This window comes from Entelurus aequoreus, linkage group LG13 (genome assembly GCF_033978785.1).
Source record: "Entelurus aequoreus isolate RoL-2023_Sb linkage group LG13, RoL_Eaeq_v1.1, whole genome shotgun sequence".
Classification (NCBI taxonomy): domain Eukaryota; kingdom Metazoa; phylum Chordata; class Actinopteri; order Syngnathiformes; family Syngnathidae; genus Entelurus; species Entelurus aequoreus.
Genome location: NC_084743.1, coordinates 4,461,169 through 4,481,168, shown reverse-complemented (window position 1 = coordinate 4,481,168; position 20,000 = coordinate 4,461,169). Strand labels below are relative to the sequence as shown.

The following is a 20,000-nucleotide window of genomic DNA, read 5'->3' as shown; positions in this document are numbered from 1 at the left end:
TGCATGTGTGTGTGTGTGTGTACAATGTGATGCATGTGTGTGTGTACAATGTGATGCATGTGTGTGTGTACAATGTGATGCATGTGTGTGTGTACAATGTGATGCATGTGTGTGTGTGTACAATGTGATGCATGTGTGTGTACAATGTGATGCATGTGTGTGTACAATGTGATGCATGTGTGTGTGTGTGTGTGTGTACAATGTGATGCATGTGTGTGTGTACAATGTGATGCATGTGTGTGTGTACAATGTGATGCATGTGTGTGTGTACAATGTGATACATGTGTGTGTGTGTGTACAATGTGATGCATGTGTGTGTGTGTACAATGTGATGCATGTGTGTGTGTGTGTGTACAATGTGATGCATGTGTGTGTGTACAATGTGATACATGTGTGTGTGTGTGTACAATGTGATGCATGTGTGTGTGTGTACAGTGTGATGCATGTGTGTGTGTGTGTGTACAATGTGATGCATGTGTGTGTGTACAATGTGATACATGTGTGTGTGTGTGTACAATGTGATGCATGTGTGTGTGTCGCAGTGTTGGAGGGTCCAGTTTATTAGAGGCGTGGGCTTTTAGGGAGGGGCAGGCATCCTCTATATTTTGACATCCAGGTCTGTGGTGTGCATACTTCCTCTTGTGTGTGATTATGTGCTTGCACGTGGTCGTTAAGTTCCTTGCTGGCTCCATAAAATCCCCCACCAGGCAGCTTGAGAGGCGCTGGAAGCAATTAGTCTGCAACATGTACCTGAGAATAGGTAACACTAGCACACGCATTGTTTGGACGCCATTTGCATATATTAGTCGCAGATATATACTGTACGGTGTGAAATGAATTATTTACACAGAAATATTTTGTAAATAGAAGTAATATTACTCCAAGTTATCTTATTACTTGACAGAAGTAATATTACTCCAAGTTATCTTATTACTTGATAGAAGTCATATTATTAGAAATAACCTTATTACTTGATAGAAGTAATATTATTCAAAGTAATCTTATTACTTGACAGAAGTAATATTATTTGAAATAACCTTATTACTTGATAGAAGTAATATTATTCAAAGTAATCTTATTACTTGACAGAAGTCATATTATTCGAAGTAATCTTATTACTTGATAGAAGTAATATTATTCAAAGTAATCTTATTACTTGACGGAAGTCATATTATTCGAAGTAATCTTATTACTTGATAGAAGTAATATTATTCAAAGTAATCTTATTACTTGACAGAAGTCATATTATTCGAAGTAATCTTATTACTTGATAGAAGTAATATTATTCAAAGTAATCTTATTACTTGATAGAAGTCATATTATTCAAAGTAATCTTATTACTTGATAAAAGTCATATTATTCAAAGTAATCTTATTACTTGATAGAAGTAATATTATTCAAAGTAATCTTATTACTTGACAGAAGTAATATTATTAGAAATAACCTTATTACTTGATAGAAGTAATATTATTCAGAGTAATCTTATTACTTGGCAGAAGTAATATTATTAGAAGCAATCTTATTACTTGATAGAAGTAATATTATTTGAAGTAATCTTATTACTTGACAGAAGTAATATTATTCGAAGTAATCTTATTACTTGACAGAAGTAATATTATTTGAAGCAATCTTATTACTTGACAGAAGTAATATTATTCAAAGTAATCTTATTACTTGATAGAAGTCATATTATTAGAAATAACCTTATTACTTGATAGAAGTAATATTATTCGAAGTAATCTTATTACTTGACAGAAGTAATATTATTCGAAGTAATTTTATTACTTGATGGAAATAATATTATTCAGAGTAATCTTATTACTTGGCAGAAGTAATATTATTAGAAGTAATCTTATTACTTGACAGAAGTAATAATATTCGAAGCAATCTTATTACTTAACAGAAGTAATTTTATTCGAAGTAATCTTATTACTTAACAGAAGTAATATTATTCGAAGTAATCTTATTACTTGACAGAAGTAATATTATTTGAAGTAATCCTATTACTTGACAGAAGTAATATTATTTCAAGTAATCCTATTACTTGATAGCAGTAATATTATTACTTTATACAGTAATCTTATTACTTGATAGAAATAATATTATTAGAAGTAATCTTATTACTTGACATAAGTAATATTATTCAAAGTAATCTTATTACTTGATAGAAGTAATAATATTCAAAGTAATCTTATTACTTGACAGAAGTAATATTATTTAAAGTAATCCTATTACTTGACAGAAGTAATATTATTTCAAGTAATCCTATTACTTGGTAGCAGTAATCTTTTTACTTGATATAAATAATATTATTAGAAGTAAACATTACTTGAAAGAAGTAATATTATTAGAAGTAATCTGATTACTTGATAGAAGTAGTATTAACCAAAGTGACCTTGGTCTACCTGCACAGACATGGCTCTGGGTGTCCGGTCCTCTGTGTCTCTACTGTGCGGAGCGTCTCTACCGCTACATCCGAAGCAGTGACCCGGTTACCATAGTGACGGTCATGAGGCACCCCTGTGATGTCATCGAGTTGCGGATGTTGAAGAAGAACTTTAAAGCTCATCCTGGTCAAGTGAGTCTGCGTTTGTCTTTGTCAAGGTTTTTGTATCCATCATTTCTTCTTGGTCCTCTCCCAGTATGTTGTTCTCCATAACCATCATTTCTTCTTGGTCCTCTCCCAGTATGTTGTTCTCCATATCAATCATTTCTTCTTGTTCCTCTCCCAGTATGTTGTTCTCCATATCAATCATTTCTTCTTGTTCCTCTCCCAGTATGTTGTTCTCCATATCCACCATTTCTTCTTGTTCCTCTCCCAGTATGTTGTTCTCAATAACCATCATTTCTTCTTGTTCCTCTCCCAGTATGTTGTTCTCCATAACCATCATTTCTTCTTGTTCCTCTCCCAGTATGTTGTTCTCCATAACCATCATTTCTTCTTGTTCCTCTCCCAGTATGTTGTTCTCCATAACCATCATTTCTTCTTGTTCCTCTCCCAGTATGTTGTTCTCCATATCCATCATTTCTTCTTGGTCCTCTCCCAGTATGTTGTTCTCCATAACCATCATTTCTTCTTGTTCCTCTCCCAGTATGTTGTTCTCCATATCCATCATTTCTTCTTGTTCCTCTCCCAGTATGTTGTTCTCAATATCCATCATTTCTTCTTGTTCCTCTCCCAGTATGTTGTTCTCCATAACCATCATTTCTTCTTGTTCCTCTCCCAGTATGTTGTTCTCCATAACCATCATTTCTTCTTGTTCCTCTCCCAGTATGTTGTTCTCCATATCCATCATTTCTTCTTGGTCCTCTCCCAGTATGTTGTTCTCCATAACCATCATTTCTTCTTGTTCCTCTCCCAGTATGTTGTTCTCCATAACCATCATTTCTTCTTGTTCCTCTCCCAGTATGTTGTTCTCCATATCCATCATTTCTTCTTGGTCCTCTCCCAGTATGTTGTTCTCCATAACAATCATGTCTTCTTGTTCCTCTCCCAGTATGTTGTTCTCCATAACAATCATTTCTTCTTGTTCCTCTCCCAGTATGTTGTTCTCCATAACCATCATTTCTTCTTGTTCCTCTCCCAGTATGTTGTTCTCCATAACAATCATTTCTTCTTGTTCCTCTCCCAGTATGTTGTTCTCCATATCCATCATTTCTTCTTGGTCCTCTCCCAGTATGTTGTTCTCCATAACCATCATTTCTTCTTGTTCCTCTCCCAGTATGTTGTTCTCAATAACCATCATTTCTTCTTGGTCCTCTCCCAGTATGTTGTTCTCCATATCCATCATTTCTTCTTGGTCCTCTCCCAGTATGTTGTTCTCCATAACCATCATTTCTTCTTGTTCCTCTCCCAGTATGTTGTTCTCCATAACCATCATTTCTTCTTGTTCCTCTCCCAGTATGTTGTTCTCCATATCCATCATTTCTTCTTGGTCCTCTCCCAGTATGTTGTTCTCCATAACCATCATTTCTTCTTGTTCCTCTCCCAGTATGTTGTTCTCCATAACCATCATTTCTTCTTGTTCCTCTCCCAGTATGTTGTTCTCCATAACCATCATTTCTTCTTGTTCCTCTCCCAGTATGTTGTTCTCCATATCCATCATTTCTTCTTGTTCCTCTCCCAGTATGTTGTTCTCCATAACAATCATTTCTTCTTGTTCCTCTCCCAGTATGTTGTTCTCAAGTGTCCCAGCGTCTCCTCCTTTGAGAATCATCCTTTCACGCTGACAGAGGTAAGTCGGCACCAAACATCAAACTACTGAATTCGGTTCTTTTCCGGGCACCGACTGAATTCTGTCGGTACTATCAGGTAACGATTCACGTCAAATCAAAAGGTGCCCTACTTTGATACGTTGTCACACGTGACTAAACAGTGGCTCATGTAAACAATCACTCAAGCAGCACTGAGAGCGGACTCTACCAAACTCCCTCGAAGTAACGTTGCAGTTTTCAACAGCAACAAAGCAAGGATGCTCGGTAGAAAACGCTCAAACGTTAAGTAAGGTTCCACTTTTCTAACAGAAACTAGCTGGATGCTAATGGGTTTGCCATTGACGGGCTACTATTAGCATTGGCGATTTTACATGGCGATTTCAACACCTCCTAATGTAGTGATAAAAACTACAACTAAGGTGAATGTGACTATCAAACAGCTGGTGTGTACTAAGCACAATACCTACTGTTTAAACACTTTGTAGGGCGCAACATGAACCATTCAGCTTCATGGAAAAAGCTACTTCCTATTTAGGCAAAATATCTTAGATAGTAGTTGTGGGAACCTTTGGACGCCTGACGATTCGATCCGATTCCGATTCCTGGGGTGATGATTTGATTCAGAATTTATTCTCGTTTCAACACGATTCTTGATTCCAGGTTTTCCGGGACATTTTTCCCATTCAAAATGAATTGACCATTTTCCCAAATTCAACCATTTCTACATTTTTCAAACGATTCAAACCATTCCACCTTCAACATATTCCACTCATCCTGGACATTCAAACTATCATTTTTTCAAGTTAAAAAAAAGTCCAGGAATTCCCAGAATCCCCAGTTTTCCAAACCCTATTTTCACCCTTTTTTCTGTCGACTACTTCTCCCACATTTTTCAACCCACTTCAACCGTTCCACCGACAAATCCTTCCTCTTAATCAGGACAAAGAACAAAGTTGGTTTTTGATCTGGAAAATTTCCCGAAATTCCAGGAATTCCGATATACCATTTCTCACTTAAAAATGTTACTACTTCAACATTTCTCGACCGTTTTGAAAAATTCTAACACCAACCATTTGAACTCCTTCAGAACATTCAAGTTTTTTTTACCATTTTCAAAAAAAATATCTCTTTTCCTGGAATTCCCAAATTTGTATGAATTTCCCATTGAAGTGAATGGGCCATTTTTCAAAAATTTCCACAACTCCTCATTTTTTAAAATGTAATTTAAACTGTTTCAACTTCAAAATATTCAGCCTGTTTAGGAATTGTGTGCTCTACTTCAACAATTTAAAAAAAAATTCCTGGATTTCCAAGAATTCCCAGGTTTAAAAATTTTTTTTTAAAAATTTATTCATTTAATACGGAAATCATAATACAGGTACTGAGAAAACAGACCCTTTTTTTTGCCCCCCAACCCAAAAAAAAAAAAAGCAAAATACACCAAAAAAAAATTCAAACTAGAATTAGAATTCCCAGTTTTTAGGGACATTTTCCCCTTTCAGTTTTAATTGCCCATTTTTCAAATTTCCACCATTTCCAAATTTTTCAACCGATCCAAACTATTCCAACATCAACATATTCCACTCATCCTGGACATTCAAACTATCATTTTTTCAAGTTAAAAAAAAAATTCCAGGAATTCCCAGAATCCCCAGTTTTCCAAACCCTATTTTCACCCTTTTTTTTCTGTCGACTACTTCTCCAACATTTTTCAACCCACTTCAAACGTTCCACCGACAAATCCTTCCTCTTAATCAGGACAAAGAACAAAGTTGGTTTTTGATCTGGAAAATTTCCCGAAATTCCAGGAATTCCGAAATACCATTTCTCACTTAAAAATGTTACTACTTCAACATTTCTCGACCGTTTTGAAAAATTCTAACACCAACTATTTTAACTCCTTCAGAACATTCAAGTTTTTTACCATTTTCAAAAAAATTATCTCTTTTCCTGGAATTCCCAAATTTGTATGAATTTCCCATTGAAGTGAATGGGCCATTTTTCAAAAATGTCCACAACTCCTAATTTTTTAAAATGTAATTTAAACTGTTTCAACTTCAAAATATTCAGCCTGTTTAGGAATTGTGTGCTCTACTTCAACAATTTTAAAAAAATTCCTGGATTTCCTAGAATTCCCAGGTTTAAAAAAAAAAAAGGTTTTTATTTATTCATTTAATACGGAAATCATAATACAGGTACTGAGAAAACAGACCCTTTTTTTTTACCCCCCCACCCAAAAAAAAAAAAATCAAAATACACCAAAAAAAAATACAAACTAGAATTAGATTTCCCAGTTTTTAGGGACATTTTCCCCTTTCAATTTTAATTGCCCATTTTTCAAATTTCCACCATTTCCAAATTTTTCAACCGATTCAAACTATTCCAACATCAACATATTCCACTCATCCTGGACATTCAAACTATCATTTTTTCAAGTAAAAAAAAAATTCCAGGAATTCCCAGAATCCCCAGTTTTCCAAACCCTATTTTCACCCTTTTTTCTGTCGACTACTTCTCCAACATTTTTCAACCCACTTCAACCGTTCCACCGACAAATCATTCCTCTTAATCAGGACAAAGAACAAAGTTGGTTTTTGATCTGGAAAATTTCCCGAAATTCCAGGAATTCCGAAATACCATTTCTAACTTAAAAATGTTACTACTTCAACATTTCTCGACCGTTTTGAAAAATTCTAACACCAACTATTTTAACTCCTTCAGAACATTCAAGTTTTTTACCATTTTCAAAAAAATTATCTCTTTTCCTGGAATTCCCAAATTTGTATGAATTTCCCATTGAAGTGAATGGGCCATTTTTCCAAAATTTCCACAACTCCTAATTTTTTAAATCTAATTTAAACTGTTTCAACTTCAAAATATTCAGCCTGTTTAGGAATTGTGTGCTCTACTTCAACAATTTAAAAAAAATTCCTGGATTTCCTAGAATTCCCAGGTTTCAAAAATTGTTTTATTTTTATTTATTCATTTAATACGGAAATCATAATACAGGTACTGAGAAAACAGACCCTTTTTTTTGCCCCCCCACCCCAAAAAAAAAAAGCAAAATACACCAAAAAAAAATTCAAACTAGAATTAGAATTCCCAGTTTTTAGGGACATTTTCCCCTTTCAGTTTTAATTGCCCATTTTTCAAATTTCCACCATTTCCAAATTTTTCAACCGATTCAAACTATTCCAACATCAACATATTCCACTCATCCTGGACATTCAAACTATCATTTTTTCAAGTTAAAAAAAAAATTCCAGGAATTCCCAGAATCCCCGGTTTTCCAAACCCTATTTTCACCCTTTTTTTTCTGTCGACTACTTCTCCAACATTTTTCAACCCACTTCAAACGTTCCACCGACAAATCCTTCCTCTTAATCAGGACAAAGAACAAAGTTGTTTTTTGATCTGGAAAATTTCCCGAAATTCCAGGAATTCCGAAATACCATTTCTCACTTAAAAATGTTACTACTTCAACATTTCTCGACCGTTTTGAAAAATTCTAACACCAACTATTTTAACTCCTTCAGAACATTCAAGTTTTTTTTACCATTTTCAAAAAAATTATCTCTTTTCCTGGAATTCCCAAATTTGTATGAATTTCCCATTGAAGTGAATGGGCCATTTTTCAAAAATTTCCACAACTCCTAATTTTTTAAAATGTAATTTAAACTGTTTCAACTTCAAAATATTCAGCCTGTTTAGGAATTGTGTGCTCTACTTCAACAATTTTAAAAAAATTCCTGGATTTCCTAGAATTCCCAGGTTTAAAAAAAAAAAAAGGTTTTTATTTATTCATTTAATACGGAAATCATAATACAGGTACTGAGAAAACAGACCCTTTTTTTTGCCCCCCCACCCAAAAAAAAATAAATCAAAATACACCAAAAAAAAATACAAACTAGAATTAGATTTCCCAGTTTTTAGGGACATTTTCCCCTTTCAATTTTAATTGCCCATTTTTCAAATTTCCACCATTTCCAAATTTTTCAACCGATTCAAACTATTCCAACATCAACATATTCCACTCATCCTGGAAATTCAAACTATCATTTTTTCAAGTAAAAAAAAAAAATCCAGGAATTCCCAGAATCCCCAGTTTTCCAAACCCTATTTTCACCCTTTTTTCTGTCGACTATTTCTCCCACATTTTTCAACCCATTTCAACCGTTCCACCGACAAATCATTCCTCTTAATCAGGACAAAGAACAAAGTTGGTTTTTGATCTGGAAAATTTCCCGAAATTCCAGGAATTCCGAAATACCATTTCTCACTTAAAAATGTTACTACTTCAACATTTCTCGACCGTTTTGAAAAATTCTAACACCAACTATTTTAACTCCTTCAGAACATTCAAGTTTTTTACCATTTTCAAAAAAATTATCTCTTTTCCTGGAATTCCCAAATTTGTATGAATTTCCCATTGAAGTGAATGGGCCATTTTTCCAAAATTTCCACAACTCCTAATTTTTTAAATCTAATTTAAACTGTTTCAACTTCAAAATATTCAGCCTGTTTAGGAATTGTGTGCTCTACTTCAACAATTTAAAAAAAATTCCTGGATTTCCTAGAATTCCCAGGTTTCAAAATTTTTTTTATTTTTATTTATTCATTTAATACGGAAATCATAATACAGGTACTGAGAAAACAGACCCTTTTTTTTGCCCCCCCACCCCAAAAAAAAAAAGCAAAATACACCAAAAAAAAATTCAAACTAGAATTAGAATTCCCAGTTTTTAGGGACATTTTCCCCTTTCAGTTTTAATTGCCCATTTTTCAAATTTCCACCATTTCCAAATTTTTCAACCGATTCAAACTATTCCAACATCAACATATTCCACTCATCCTGGACATTCAAACTATCATTTTTTCAAGTTAAAAAAAAAATTCCAGGAATTCCCAGAATCCCCGGTTTTCCAAACCCTATTTTCACCCTTTTTTTTCTGTCGACTACTTCTCCAACATTTTTCAACCCACTTCAAACGTTCCACCGACAAATCATTCCTCTTAATCAGGACAAAGAACAAAGTTGTTTTTTGATCTGGAAAATTTCCCGAAATTCCAGGAATTCCGAAATACCATTTCTCACTTAAAAATGTTACTACTTCAACATTTCTCGACCGTTTTGAAAAATTCTAACACCAACTATTTTAACTCCTTCAGAACATTCAAGTTTTTTTACCATTTTCAAAAAAATTATCTCTTTTCCTGGAATTCCCAAATTTGTATGAATTTCCCATTGAAGTGAATGGGCCATTTTTCAAAAATTTCCACAACTCCTAATTTTTTAAAATGTAATTTAAACTGTTTCAACTTCAAAATATTCAGCCTGTTTAGGAATTGTGTGCTCTACTTCAACAATTTTAAAAAAATTCCTGGATTTCCTAGAATTCCCAGGTTTAAAAAAAAAAAAAGGTTTTTATTTATTCATTTAATACGGAAATCATAATACAGGTACTGAGAAAACAGACCCTTTTTTTTGCCCCCCCACCCAAAAAAAAAAAAATCAAAATACACCAAAAAAAAATACAAACTAGAATTAGATTTCCCAGTTTTTAGGGACATTTTCCCCTTTCAATTTTAATTGCCCATTTTTCAAATTTCCACCATTTCCAAATTTTTCAACCGATTCAAACTATTCCAACATCAACATATTCCACTCATCCTGGAAATTCAAACTATCATTTTTTCAAGTAAAAAAAAAAATCCAGGAATTCCCAGAATCCCCAGTTTTCCAAACCCTATTTTCACCCTTTTTTCTGTCGACTATTTCTCCCACATTTTTCAACCCATTTCAACCGTTCCACCGACAAATCATTCCTCTTAATCAGGACAAAGAACAAAGTTGGTTTTTGATCTGGAAAATTTCCCGAAATTCCAGGAATTCCGAAATACCATTTCTCACTTAAAAATGTTACTACTTCAACATTTCTCGACCGTTTTGAAAAATTCTAACACCAACTATTTTAACTCCTTCAGAACATTCAAGTTTTTTTACCATTTTCAAAAAAATTATCTCTTTTCCTGGAATTCCCAAATTTGTATGAATTTCCCATTGAAGTGAATGGGCCATTTTTCAAAAATTTCCACAACTCCTAATTTTTTAAAATGTAATTTAAACTGTTTCAACTTCAAAATATTCAGCCTGTTTAGGAATTGTGTGCTCTACTTCAACAATTTTAAAACAATTCCTGGATTTCCTAGAATTCCCAGGTTTAAAAAAAAAAAAAAGGTTTTTATTTATTCATTTAATACGGAAATCATAATACAGGTACTGAGAAAACAGACCCTTTTTTTTGCCCCCCCACCCAAAAAAAAAAAAATCAAAATACACCAAAAAAAAATACAAACTAGAATTAGATTTCCCAGTTTTTAGGGACATTTTCCCCTTTCAATTTTAATTGCCCATTTTTCAAATTTCCACCATTTCCAAATTTTTCAACCGATTCAAACTATTCCAACATCAACATATTGCACTCATCCTGGACATTCAAACTATCATTTTTTCAAGTAAAAAAAAAAATCCAGGAATTCCCAGAATCCCCAGTTTTCCAAACCCTATTTTCACCCTTTTTTCTGTCGACTACTTCTCCCACATTTTTCAACCCATTTCAACCGTTCCACCGACAAATCATTCCTCTTAATCAGGACAAAGAACAAAGTTGGTTTTTGATCTGGAAAATTTCCCGAAATTCCAGGAATTCCGAAATACCATTTCTCACTTAAAAATGTTACTACTTCAACATTTCTCGACCGTTTTGAAAAATTCTAACACCAACTATTTTAACTCCTTCAGAACATTCAAGTTTTTTACCATTTTCAAAAAAATTATCTCTTTTCCTGGAATTCCCAAATTTGTATGAATTTCCCATTGAAGTGAATGGGCCATTTTTCCAAAATTTCCACAACTCCTAATTTTTTAAATCTAATTTAAACTGTTTCAACTTCAAAATATTCAGCCTGTTTAGGAATTGTGTGCTCTACTTCAACAATTTAAAAAAAATTCCTGGATTTCCTAGAATTCCCAGGTTTCAAAAAAATTTTTATTTTTATTTATTCATTTAATACGGAAATCATAATACAGGTACTGAGAAAACAGACCCTTTTTTTTGCCCCCCCACCCCAAAAAAAAAAAGCAAAATACACCAAAAAAAAATTCAAACTAGAATTAGAATTCCCAGTTTTTAGGGACATTTTCCCCTTTCAGTTTTAATTGCCCATTTTTCAAATTTCCACCATTTCCAAATTTTTCAACCGATTCAAACTATTCCAACATCAACATATTCCACTCATCCTGGACATTCAAACTATCATTTTTTCAAGTTAAAAAAAAAATTCCAGGAATTCCCAGAATCCCCGGTTTTCCAAACCCTATTTTCACCCTTTTTTTTCTGTCGACTACTTCTCCAACATTTTTCAACCCACTTCAAACGTTCCACCGACAAATCCTTCCTCTTAATCAGGACAAAGAACAAAGTTGTTTTTTGATCTGGAAAATTTCCCGAAATTCCAGGAATTCCGAAATACCATTTCTCACTTAAAAATGTTACTACTTCAACATTTCTCGACCGTTTTGAAAAATTCTAACACCAACTATTTTAACTCCTTCAGAACATTCAAGTTTTTTTTACCATTTTCAAAAAAATTATCTCTTTTCCTGGAATTCCCAAATTTGTATGAATTTCCCATTGAAGTGAATGGGCCATTTTTCAAAAATTTCCACAACTCCTAATTTTTTAAAATGTAATTTAAACTGTTTCAACTTCAAAATATTCAGCCTGTTTAGGAATTGTGTGCTCTACTTCAACAATTTTAAAACAATTCCTGGATTTCCTAGAATTCCCAGGTTTAAAAAAAAAAAAAAGGTTTTTATTTATTCATTTAATACGGAAATCATAATACAGGTACTGAGAAAACAGACCCTTTTTTTTGCCCCCCCACCCAAAAAAAAAAAAATCAAAATACACCAAAAAAAAATACAAACTAGAATTAGATTTCCCAGTTTTTAGGGACATTTTCCCCTTTCAATTTTAATTGCCCATTTTTCAAATTTCCACCATTTCCAAATTTTTCAACCGATTCAAACTATTCCAACATCAACATATTCCACTCATCCTGGAAATTCAAACTATCATTTTTTCAAGTAAAAAAAAATATCCAGGAATTCCCAGAATCCCCAGTTTTCCAAACCCTATTTTCACCCTTTTTTCTGTCGACTATTTCTCCCACATTTTTCAACCCATTTCAACCGTTCCACCGACAAATCATTCCTCTTAATCAGGACAAAGAACAAAGTTGGTTTTTGATCTGGAAAATTTCCCGAAATTCCAGGAATTCCGAAATACCATTTCTCACTTAAAAATGTTACTACTTCAACATTTCTCGACCGTTTTGAAAAATTCTAACACCAACTATTTTAACTCCTTCAGAACATTCAAGTTTTTTTTACCATTTTCAAAAAAAATATCTCTTTTCCTGGAATTCCCAAATTTGTATGAATTTCCCATTGAAGTGAATGGGCCATTTTTCAAAAATTTCCACAACTCCTAATTTTTTAAAATGTAATTTAAACTGTTTCAACTTCAAAATATTCAGCCTGTTTAGGAATTGTGTGCTCTACTTCAACAATTTTAAAACAATTCCTGGATTTCCTAGAATTCCCAGGTTTAAAAAAAAAAAAAAGGTTTTTATTTATTCATTTAATACGGAAATCATAATACAGGTACTGAGAAAACAGACCCTTTTTTTTGCCCCCCCACCCAAAAAAAAAAAAATCAAAATACACCAAAAAAAAATACAAACTAGAATTAGATTTCCCAGTTTTTAGGGACATTTTCCCCTTTCAATTTTAATTGCCCATTTTTCAAATTTCCACCATTTCCAAATTTTTCAACCGATTCAAACTATTCCAACATCAACATATTGCACTCATCCTGGACATTCAAACTATCATTTTTTCAAGTAAAAAAAAAAATCCAGGAATTCCCAGAATCCCCAGTTTTCCAAACCCTATTTTCACCCTTTTTTCTGTCGACTATTTCTCCCACATTTTTCAACCCATTTCAACCGTTCCACCGACAAATCATTCCTCTTAATCAGGACAAAGAACAAAGTTGTTTTTTGATCTGGAAAATTTCCCGAAATTCCAGGAATTCCGAAATACCATTTCTCACTTAAAAATGTTACTACTTCAACATTTCTCGACCGTTTTGAAAAATTCTAACACCAACCATTTTAACTCCTTCAGAACATTCAAGTTTTTTACCATTTTCAAAAAAATTATCTCTTTTCCTGGAATTCCCAAATTTGTATGAATTTCCCATTGAAGTGAATGGGCCATTTTTCCAAAATTTCCACAACTCCTAATTTTTTAAATCTAATTTAAATTGTTTCAACTTCAAAATATTCAGCCTGTTTAGGAATTGTGTGCTCTACTTCAACAATTTAAAAAAAATTCCTGGATTTCCTAGAATTCCCAGGTTTCAAAAATTTTTTTATTTTTATTTATTCATTTAATACGGAAATCATAATACAGGTACTGAGAAAACAGACCCTTTTTTTTGCCCCCCCACCCCAAAAAAAAAAATCAAAATACACCAAAAAAAAATACAAACTAGAATTAGAATTCCCAGTTTTTAGGGACATTTTCCCCTTTCAATTTTAATTGCCCATTTTTCAAATTTCCACCATTTCCAAATTTTTCAACCGATTCAAACTATTCCAACATCAACATATTGCACTCATCCTGGACATTCAAACTATCATTTTTTCAAGTAAAAAAAAAAATCCAGGAATTCCCAGAATCCCCAGTTTTCCAAACCCTATTTTCACCCTTTTTTCTGTCGACTACTTCTCCCACATTTTTCAACCCATTTCAACCGTTCCACCGACAAATCATTCCTCTTAATCAGGACAAAGAACAAAGTTGTTTTTTGATCTGGAAAATTTCCCGAAATTCCAGGAATTCCGAAATACCATTTCTCACTTAAAAATGTTACTACTTCAACATTTCTCGACCGTTTTGAAAAATTCTAACACCAACCATTTTAACTCCTTCAGAACATTCAAGTTTTTTACCATTTTCAAAAAAATTATCTCTTTTCCTGGAATTCCCAAATTTGTATGAATTTCCCATTGAAGTGAATGGGCCATTTTTCCAAAATTTCCACAACTCCTAATTTTTTAAATCTAATTTAAATTGTTTCAACTTCAAAATATTCAGCCTGTTTAGGAATTGTGTGCTCTACTTCAACAATTTAAAAAAAATTCCTGGATTTCCTAGAATTCCCAGGTTTCAAAATTTTTTTTATTTTTATTTATTCATTTAATACGGAAATCATAATACAGGTACTGAGAAAACAGACCCTTTTTTTTGCCCCCCCACCCCAAAAAAAAAAATCAAAATACACCAAAAAAAAATACAAACTAGAATTAGAATTCCCAGTTTTTAGGGACATTTTCCCCTTTCAATTTTAATTGCCCATTTTTCAAATTTCCACCATTTCCAAATTTTTCAACCGATTCAAACTATTCCAACATCAACATATTCCACTCATCCTGCACATTCAAACTATCATTTTTTCAAGTTAAAAAAAAATTCCAGGAATTCCCAGAATCCCCAGTTTTCCAAACCCTATTTTCACCCTTTTTTCTGTCGACTACTTCTCCAACATTTTTCAACCCACTTCAACCGTTCCACCGACAAATCATTCCTCTTAATCAGGACAAAGAACAAAGTTGGTTTTTGGTCTGGAAAATTTCCCGAAATTCCAGGAATTCCGAAATACCATTTCTCACTTAAAAATGTTACTACTTCAACATTTCTCGACCGTTTTGAAAAATTCTAACACCAACCATTTTAACTCCTTCAGAACATTCAAGTTTTTTTTTACCATTTTCCAAAAAATATCTCTTTTCCTGGAATTCCCAAATTTGTATGAATTTCCCATTGAAGTGAATGGGCCATTTTTCAAAAATTTCCACAACTCCTAATTTTTAAAAATGTAATTTAAACTGTTTCAACTTCAAAATATTCAGCCTGTTTAGGAATTGTGTGCTCTACTTCAACAATTTTAAAAAAATTCCCGGATTTCCTAGAATTCCCAGGTTTAAAAAAAAAAAAGTTTTTATTTATTCATTTAATACGGAAATCATAATACAGGTACTGCGAAAACAGACCCTTTTTTTTTGCCCCCCCACCCAAAAAAAAAAAAATCAAAATACACCAAAAAAAAATACAAACTAGAATTAGATTTCCCAGTTTTTAGGGACATTTTCCCCTTTCAATTTTAATTGCCCATTTTTCAAATTTCCACCATTTCCAAATTTTTCAACCGATTCAAACTATTCCAACATCAACATATTGCACTCATCCTGGACATTCAAACTATCATTTTTTCAAGTAAAAAAAAAAATCCAGGAATTCCCAGAATCCCCAGTTTTCCAAACCCTATTTTCACCCTTTTTTCTGTCGACTACTTCTCCCACATTTTTCAACCCACTTCAACCGTTCCACCGACAAATCATTCCTCTTAATCAGGACAAAGAACAAAGTTGGTTTTTGATCTGGAAAATTTCCCGAAATTCCAGGAATTCCGAAATACCATTTCTCACTTAAAAATGTTACTACTTCAACATTTCTCGACCGTTTTGAAAAATTCTAACACCAACCATTTTAACTCCTTCAGAACATTCAAGTTTTTTACCATTTTCAAAAAAATTATCTCTTTTCCTGGAATTCCCAAATTTGTATGAATTTCCCATTGAAGTGAATGGGCCATTTTTCCAAAATTTCCACAACTCCTAATTTTTTAAATCTAATTTAAACTGTTTCAACTTCAAAATATTCAGCTTGTTTAGGAATTGTGTGCTCTACTTCAACAATTTAAAAAAAATTCCTGGATTTCCTAGAATTCCCAGGTTTCAAAAATTTTTTATTTATTTATTTATTCATTTAATACGGAAATCATAATACAGGTACTGAGAAAACAGGCCCTTTTTTTTGCCCCCCCACCCCAAAAAAAAAAAGCAAAATACACCAAAAAAAAAAATACAAACTAGAATTAGAATTCCCAGTTTTTAGGGACATTTTCCCCTTTCAATTTTAATTGCCCATTTTTCAAACTTCTACCATTTCCACATTTTTCAACCGATTCAAACTATTCCAACATCAACATATTCCACTCATCCTGGACATTCAAACTAACACTTTGCCAAGTTCTAAACCAAATCCCGGTTTTCCTGGAAATGTATTATTATTATTATTATTATCTCACTCAGGTGAGTTTTAATAATGGCATTTTCTTGTCTTCAATGTTTTCCTCCTTCTGCCACTTGAAGGCTTTTGATTGACAGCTGGATATTGCACCCTACATTGCTCCTTTGACTTCAAGACTTTTACTCACACGCACACACACGCACACACACACACACACACACACACACACACACACACACACACACACACACACACACACACACACACACACACACACACACACACACACACACACACAGACAGAGTGCACGTTTGGTGTGTTATGAAGCCCACAGGAGGAGGACAATCACTCTGACAGAGAGCAGACAGACCCCCTGAGGCGATCATGGCGTCTGCCAAGAAGAAAAGCGGAGCATGTATATCTGTGTGTGTGTGTGTGTGTGTGTGTGTGTGTGTGTGTGTGTGTGTGTGTGTGTGTGTGTGTGTGTGTGTGCGTGTGCATTTCATCCCTTCATAGGAAAACACAGATACTTTTGCACATGTTATTATTTATCTGGAAACACCTGTGTGTTTTAAAAAACTGTATCCCCAACAACTGTGTGTGTGTGTGGGTGTGTGGGTGTTGCTTCCTTTGTGACTCACTGTCTGCCAATTAACTCTTTGCAGTGTCCCACAGAGAACAAGGAAACTTTTGGCATTCATCTCCGTGTTGTAGGAGACTGGACTGGTGAGTTCACACACACACACACACACACACACACACACACACACACACACACACACACACACACACACACACACACACACACACACACACACACACACACACACACACACACACACACGCACACACACACGCACGCACACACACACACGCACGCACACACACACGTTTTAATGTATAAAACAGTATATATTCCAAAGAGCCAGCGTTTGTTTTAGCCTGAAGTTAGAGAATTAGCCAAAGATCTAAAACACACATAGGGACGTGTGTGTGTGTATATATATATATATATATATATATATATATATATATATATATATATATATATATATATATATATATATATATATATATATATATATATATCAGGGCTGCAACAACTAATCGATTAAAATCGATTAAATCGATTAAAATCGATTATAAAAATAGTTGCCGATTAATTTAGTCATCGATTCGTTGGATCTATGCTATGCGCATGCGCAGTGGCTTTTTAAAAAAAAAAAAATTTTTTTTATTTTTATTTAAATAAACCTTTATTTATAAACTGCAACATGTACAAACAGCTGATAAACAATAATCTAAATAAGTATGGTGCCAGTATGCTGTTTTTTTTCAATAAAATACTGGAAAGGATAGAAAGGTAGTTTGTCTCTTTTATCCGATTATTAATCGAAGTAATAATCGACAGATTAATCGATTATCAAATGAATCGTTAGTTGCAGCCCTAATATATATATATATATATATATATATATATATATATATATATATATATATATATATATATATATATATATATATATATATATATATATATATATATATACATATATATATATATATATATATACGTATACACACACACACACACACACACATATATATATGTATATATATATGTATATATCATAACCTGTAATATCTTAAATGTTTATTTTTTTTATATTCATGACCTTTTCTTCCCTGTACTCAGTTCTAGTCCGGACATCAAAAACCTTATTTTATGTTTTATGTCTTTATTGTGTGATTAATCTGATTTCAAAATAATTGTTTGACCGCACTGATAAGTACATACAAAAATAAGTTAAGAAATGTCAAACAAAACCCCAAAAATGTACAAAAAAATAAAAATGTCAAATAATAAGCTTTTTGTTTTTTCTTTTTGCTGTTTCACCTTTGTAGGGCCCCTGTCAGTCTGGGGCCCTCGGAACTGTCCAAACATTTCCCCGCTTGAATGAAAAACTACTTCAGGGGCTTGAATTTGAGAATCCTCCTTTCCTGGAATGTTCTGTCCGTGCCTGAAGACGGTTCTAGCTTACGATGGGCGCCACGTTCTGTTCACTTGGGGGCCAGACTGACAAACGCTAAGTCTTTGTTTCCACGTGAGAACACAAGAGGGGAAGTCCGCTTGTTTGTGTTGGCCCTTGAGTCAGACAAAGCAAAAACAAAAAGATGGAGCTAGAATGCAGGCACACTTCTAAATGTCGATGTTGTGCGGTGTTTTAAGATGTGACACATTATGTTGTGTGGTGTTTTAAGATGTGACACATTATGTTGTGTGGTGTTTTAAGATGTGACACATTATGTTGTGTGGTGTTTTAAGATGGGACACATTATGTTGTGTGGTGTTTTAAGATGTGACACATTATGTTGTGTGGTGTTTTAAGATGTGACACATTATGTTGTGTGGTGTTTTAAGATGTGACACATTATGTTGTGTGGTGTTTTAAGATGTGACACATTATGTTGTGTGGTGTTTTAAGATGGGACACATTATGTTGTGTGGTGTTTTAAGATGGGACACATTATGTTGTGTGGTGTTTTAAGATGTGACACATTATGTTGTGTGGTGTTTTAAGATGTGACACATTATGGAGGCTAATAGGATTTTTTTTATGTAACTGAATTTTTTCAATTATGCTGACAATTTCATTGAATAAAAAATTGTGAGCAAAATTTCTGTTTAAAAATTCAGTTTGTTAAAACACTGTTTTGAAATTCAGTATAAAATAATAATTGTATAAAGGTTCAGTGTAAAAATAATAATTGTAAAAAAATTCTGTGTGAAAAAATAATTGTATAAAAATGAATTGTAAAATAAGAATTGTATAAAAATTCAGTGTAAAATAAATCAGGGCAGAAATATTTGTTGTTTCAATACCCAACACCAACTTCAGGTAAATTAGGACTGAAGCAATCAATCCTGTCTCAGAATCAGCCAATAAGATGTTTTAGTCGTAATTTACGAACATTTCTTCACTGAATTTTTAATACACTACATTTTTTGCACTGATTTCTTTTACGCTGACTTTTTTTGCACTGATATTTTATACTGTTTTTTTTCCACTGAATTTTTTTTTCCACTTATTTTTTTCCGCTGATTTTTGTTTGCACTGATTATTTTTACACTGAATATTTTTTGCACTAAATATATTCACAGTGAATTTTTAAACACGGAATTTTTTTGCAGTGATTTTTTTTTACACTGAATTTTTATACGCAACATTTTTTTTTGCAATGATTTATTTACACTGCATTTTTTGCATTGATTTCTTTTACGCTGACTTTTTTTGCACTGATATTTTATGCTGTTTTTTTTACACTGAATTTTTTTTTTTCACTTATTTTTTCCCGCTGATTTTTGTTTGCACTGATTATTTTTACACTGAATATTTTCGCACTAAATATATTCACAGTGAATTTTTAAACACGGAATTTTTTTGCAGTGATTTTTTTTACACTGAATTTTTATACGCAACATTTTTTTTTGCAATGATTTATTTACACTGCATTTTTTGCACTGATTTCTTTTACCCTGACTTTTTTTGCACTGATATT

The 20,000-nt window shown here is 32.9% G+C and overlaps 2 protein-coding genes across 3 annotated transcripts in view; one reads left to right on the top strand and one right to left on the bottom strand.

Moving 5' to 3' along the window:
• Positions 1-20,000, bottom strand: part of naalad2 (N-acetylated alpha-linked acidic dipeptidase 2) — a 182,560-nt gene that overhangs the window by 89,358 nt on the left and 73,202 nt on the right. The window lies entirely within an intron of this gene.
• The window catches only part of LOC133663073 (NADPH oxidase 4), a 73,439-nt gene that overhangs the window by 39,988 nt on the left and 13,451 nt on the right, over positions 1-20,000 (top strand). For both annotated transcript variants that reach the window (XR_009828230.1, XM_062067264.1), the window contains exons 10-12: positions 2,414-2,578; positions 4,173-4,235; positions 17,105-17,165. Coding sequence is in view for 1 of the 2 variants with exons in the window: in XM_062067264.1 (XP_061923248.1) it covers positions 2,414-2,578; positions 4,173-4,235; positions 17,105-17,165 (289 nt within the window). In the remaining variant the exon portion in view is untranslated. The remainder of the gene's footprint in view (positions 1-2,413; positions 2,579-4,172; positions 4,236-17,104; positions 17,166-20,000) is intronic.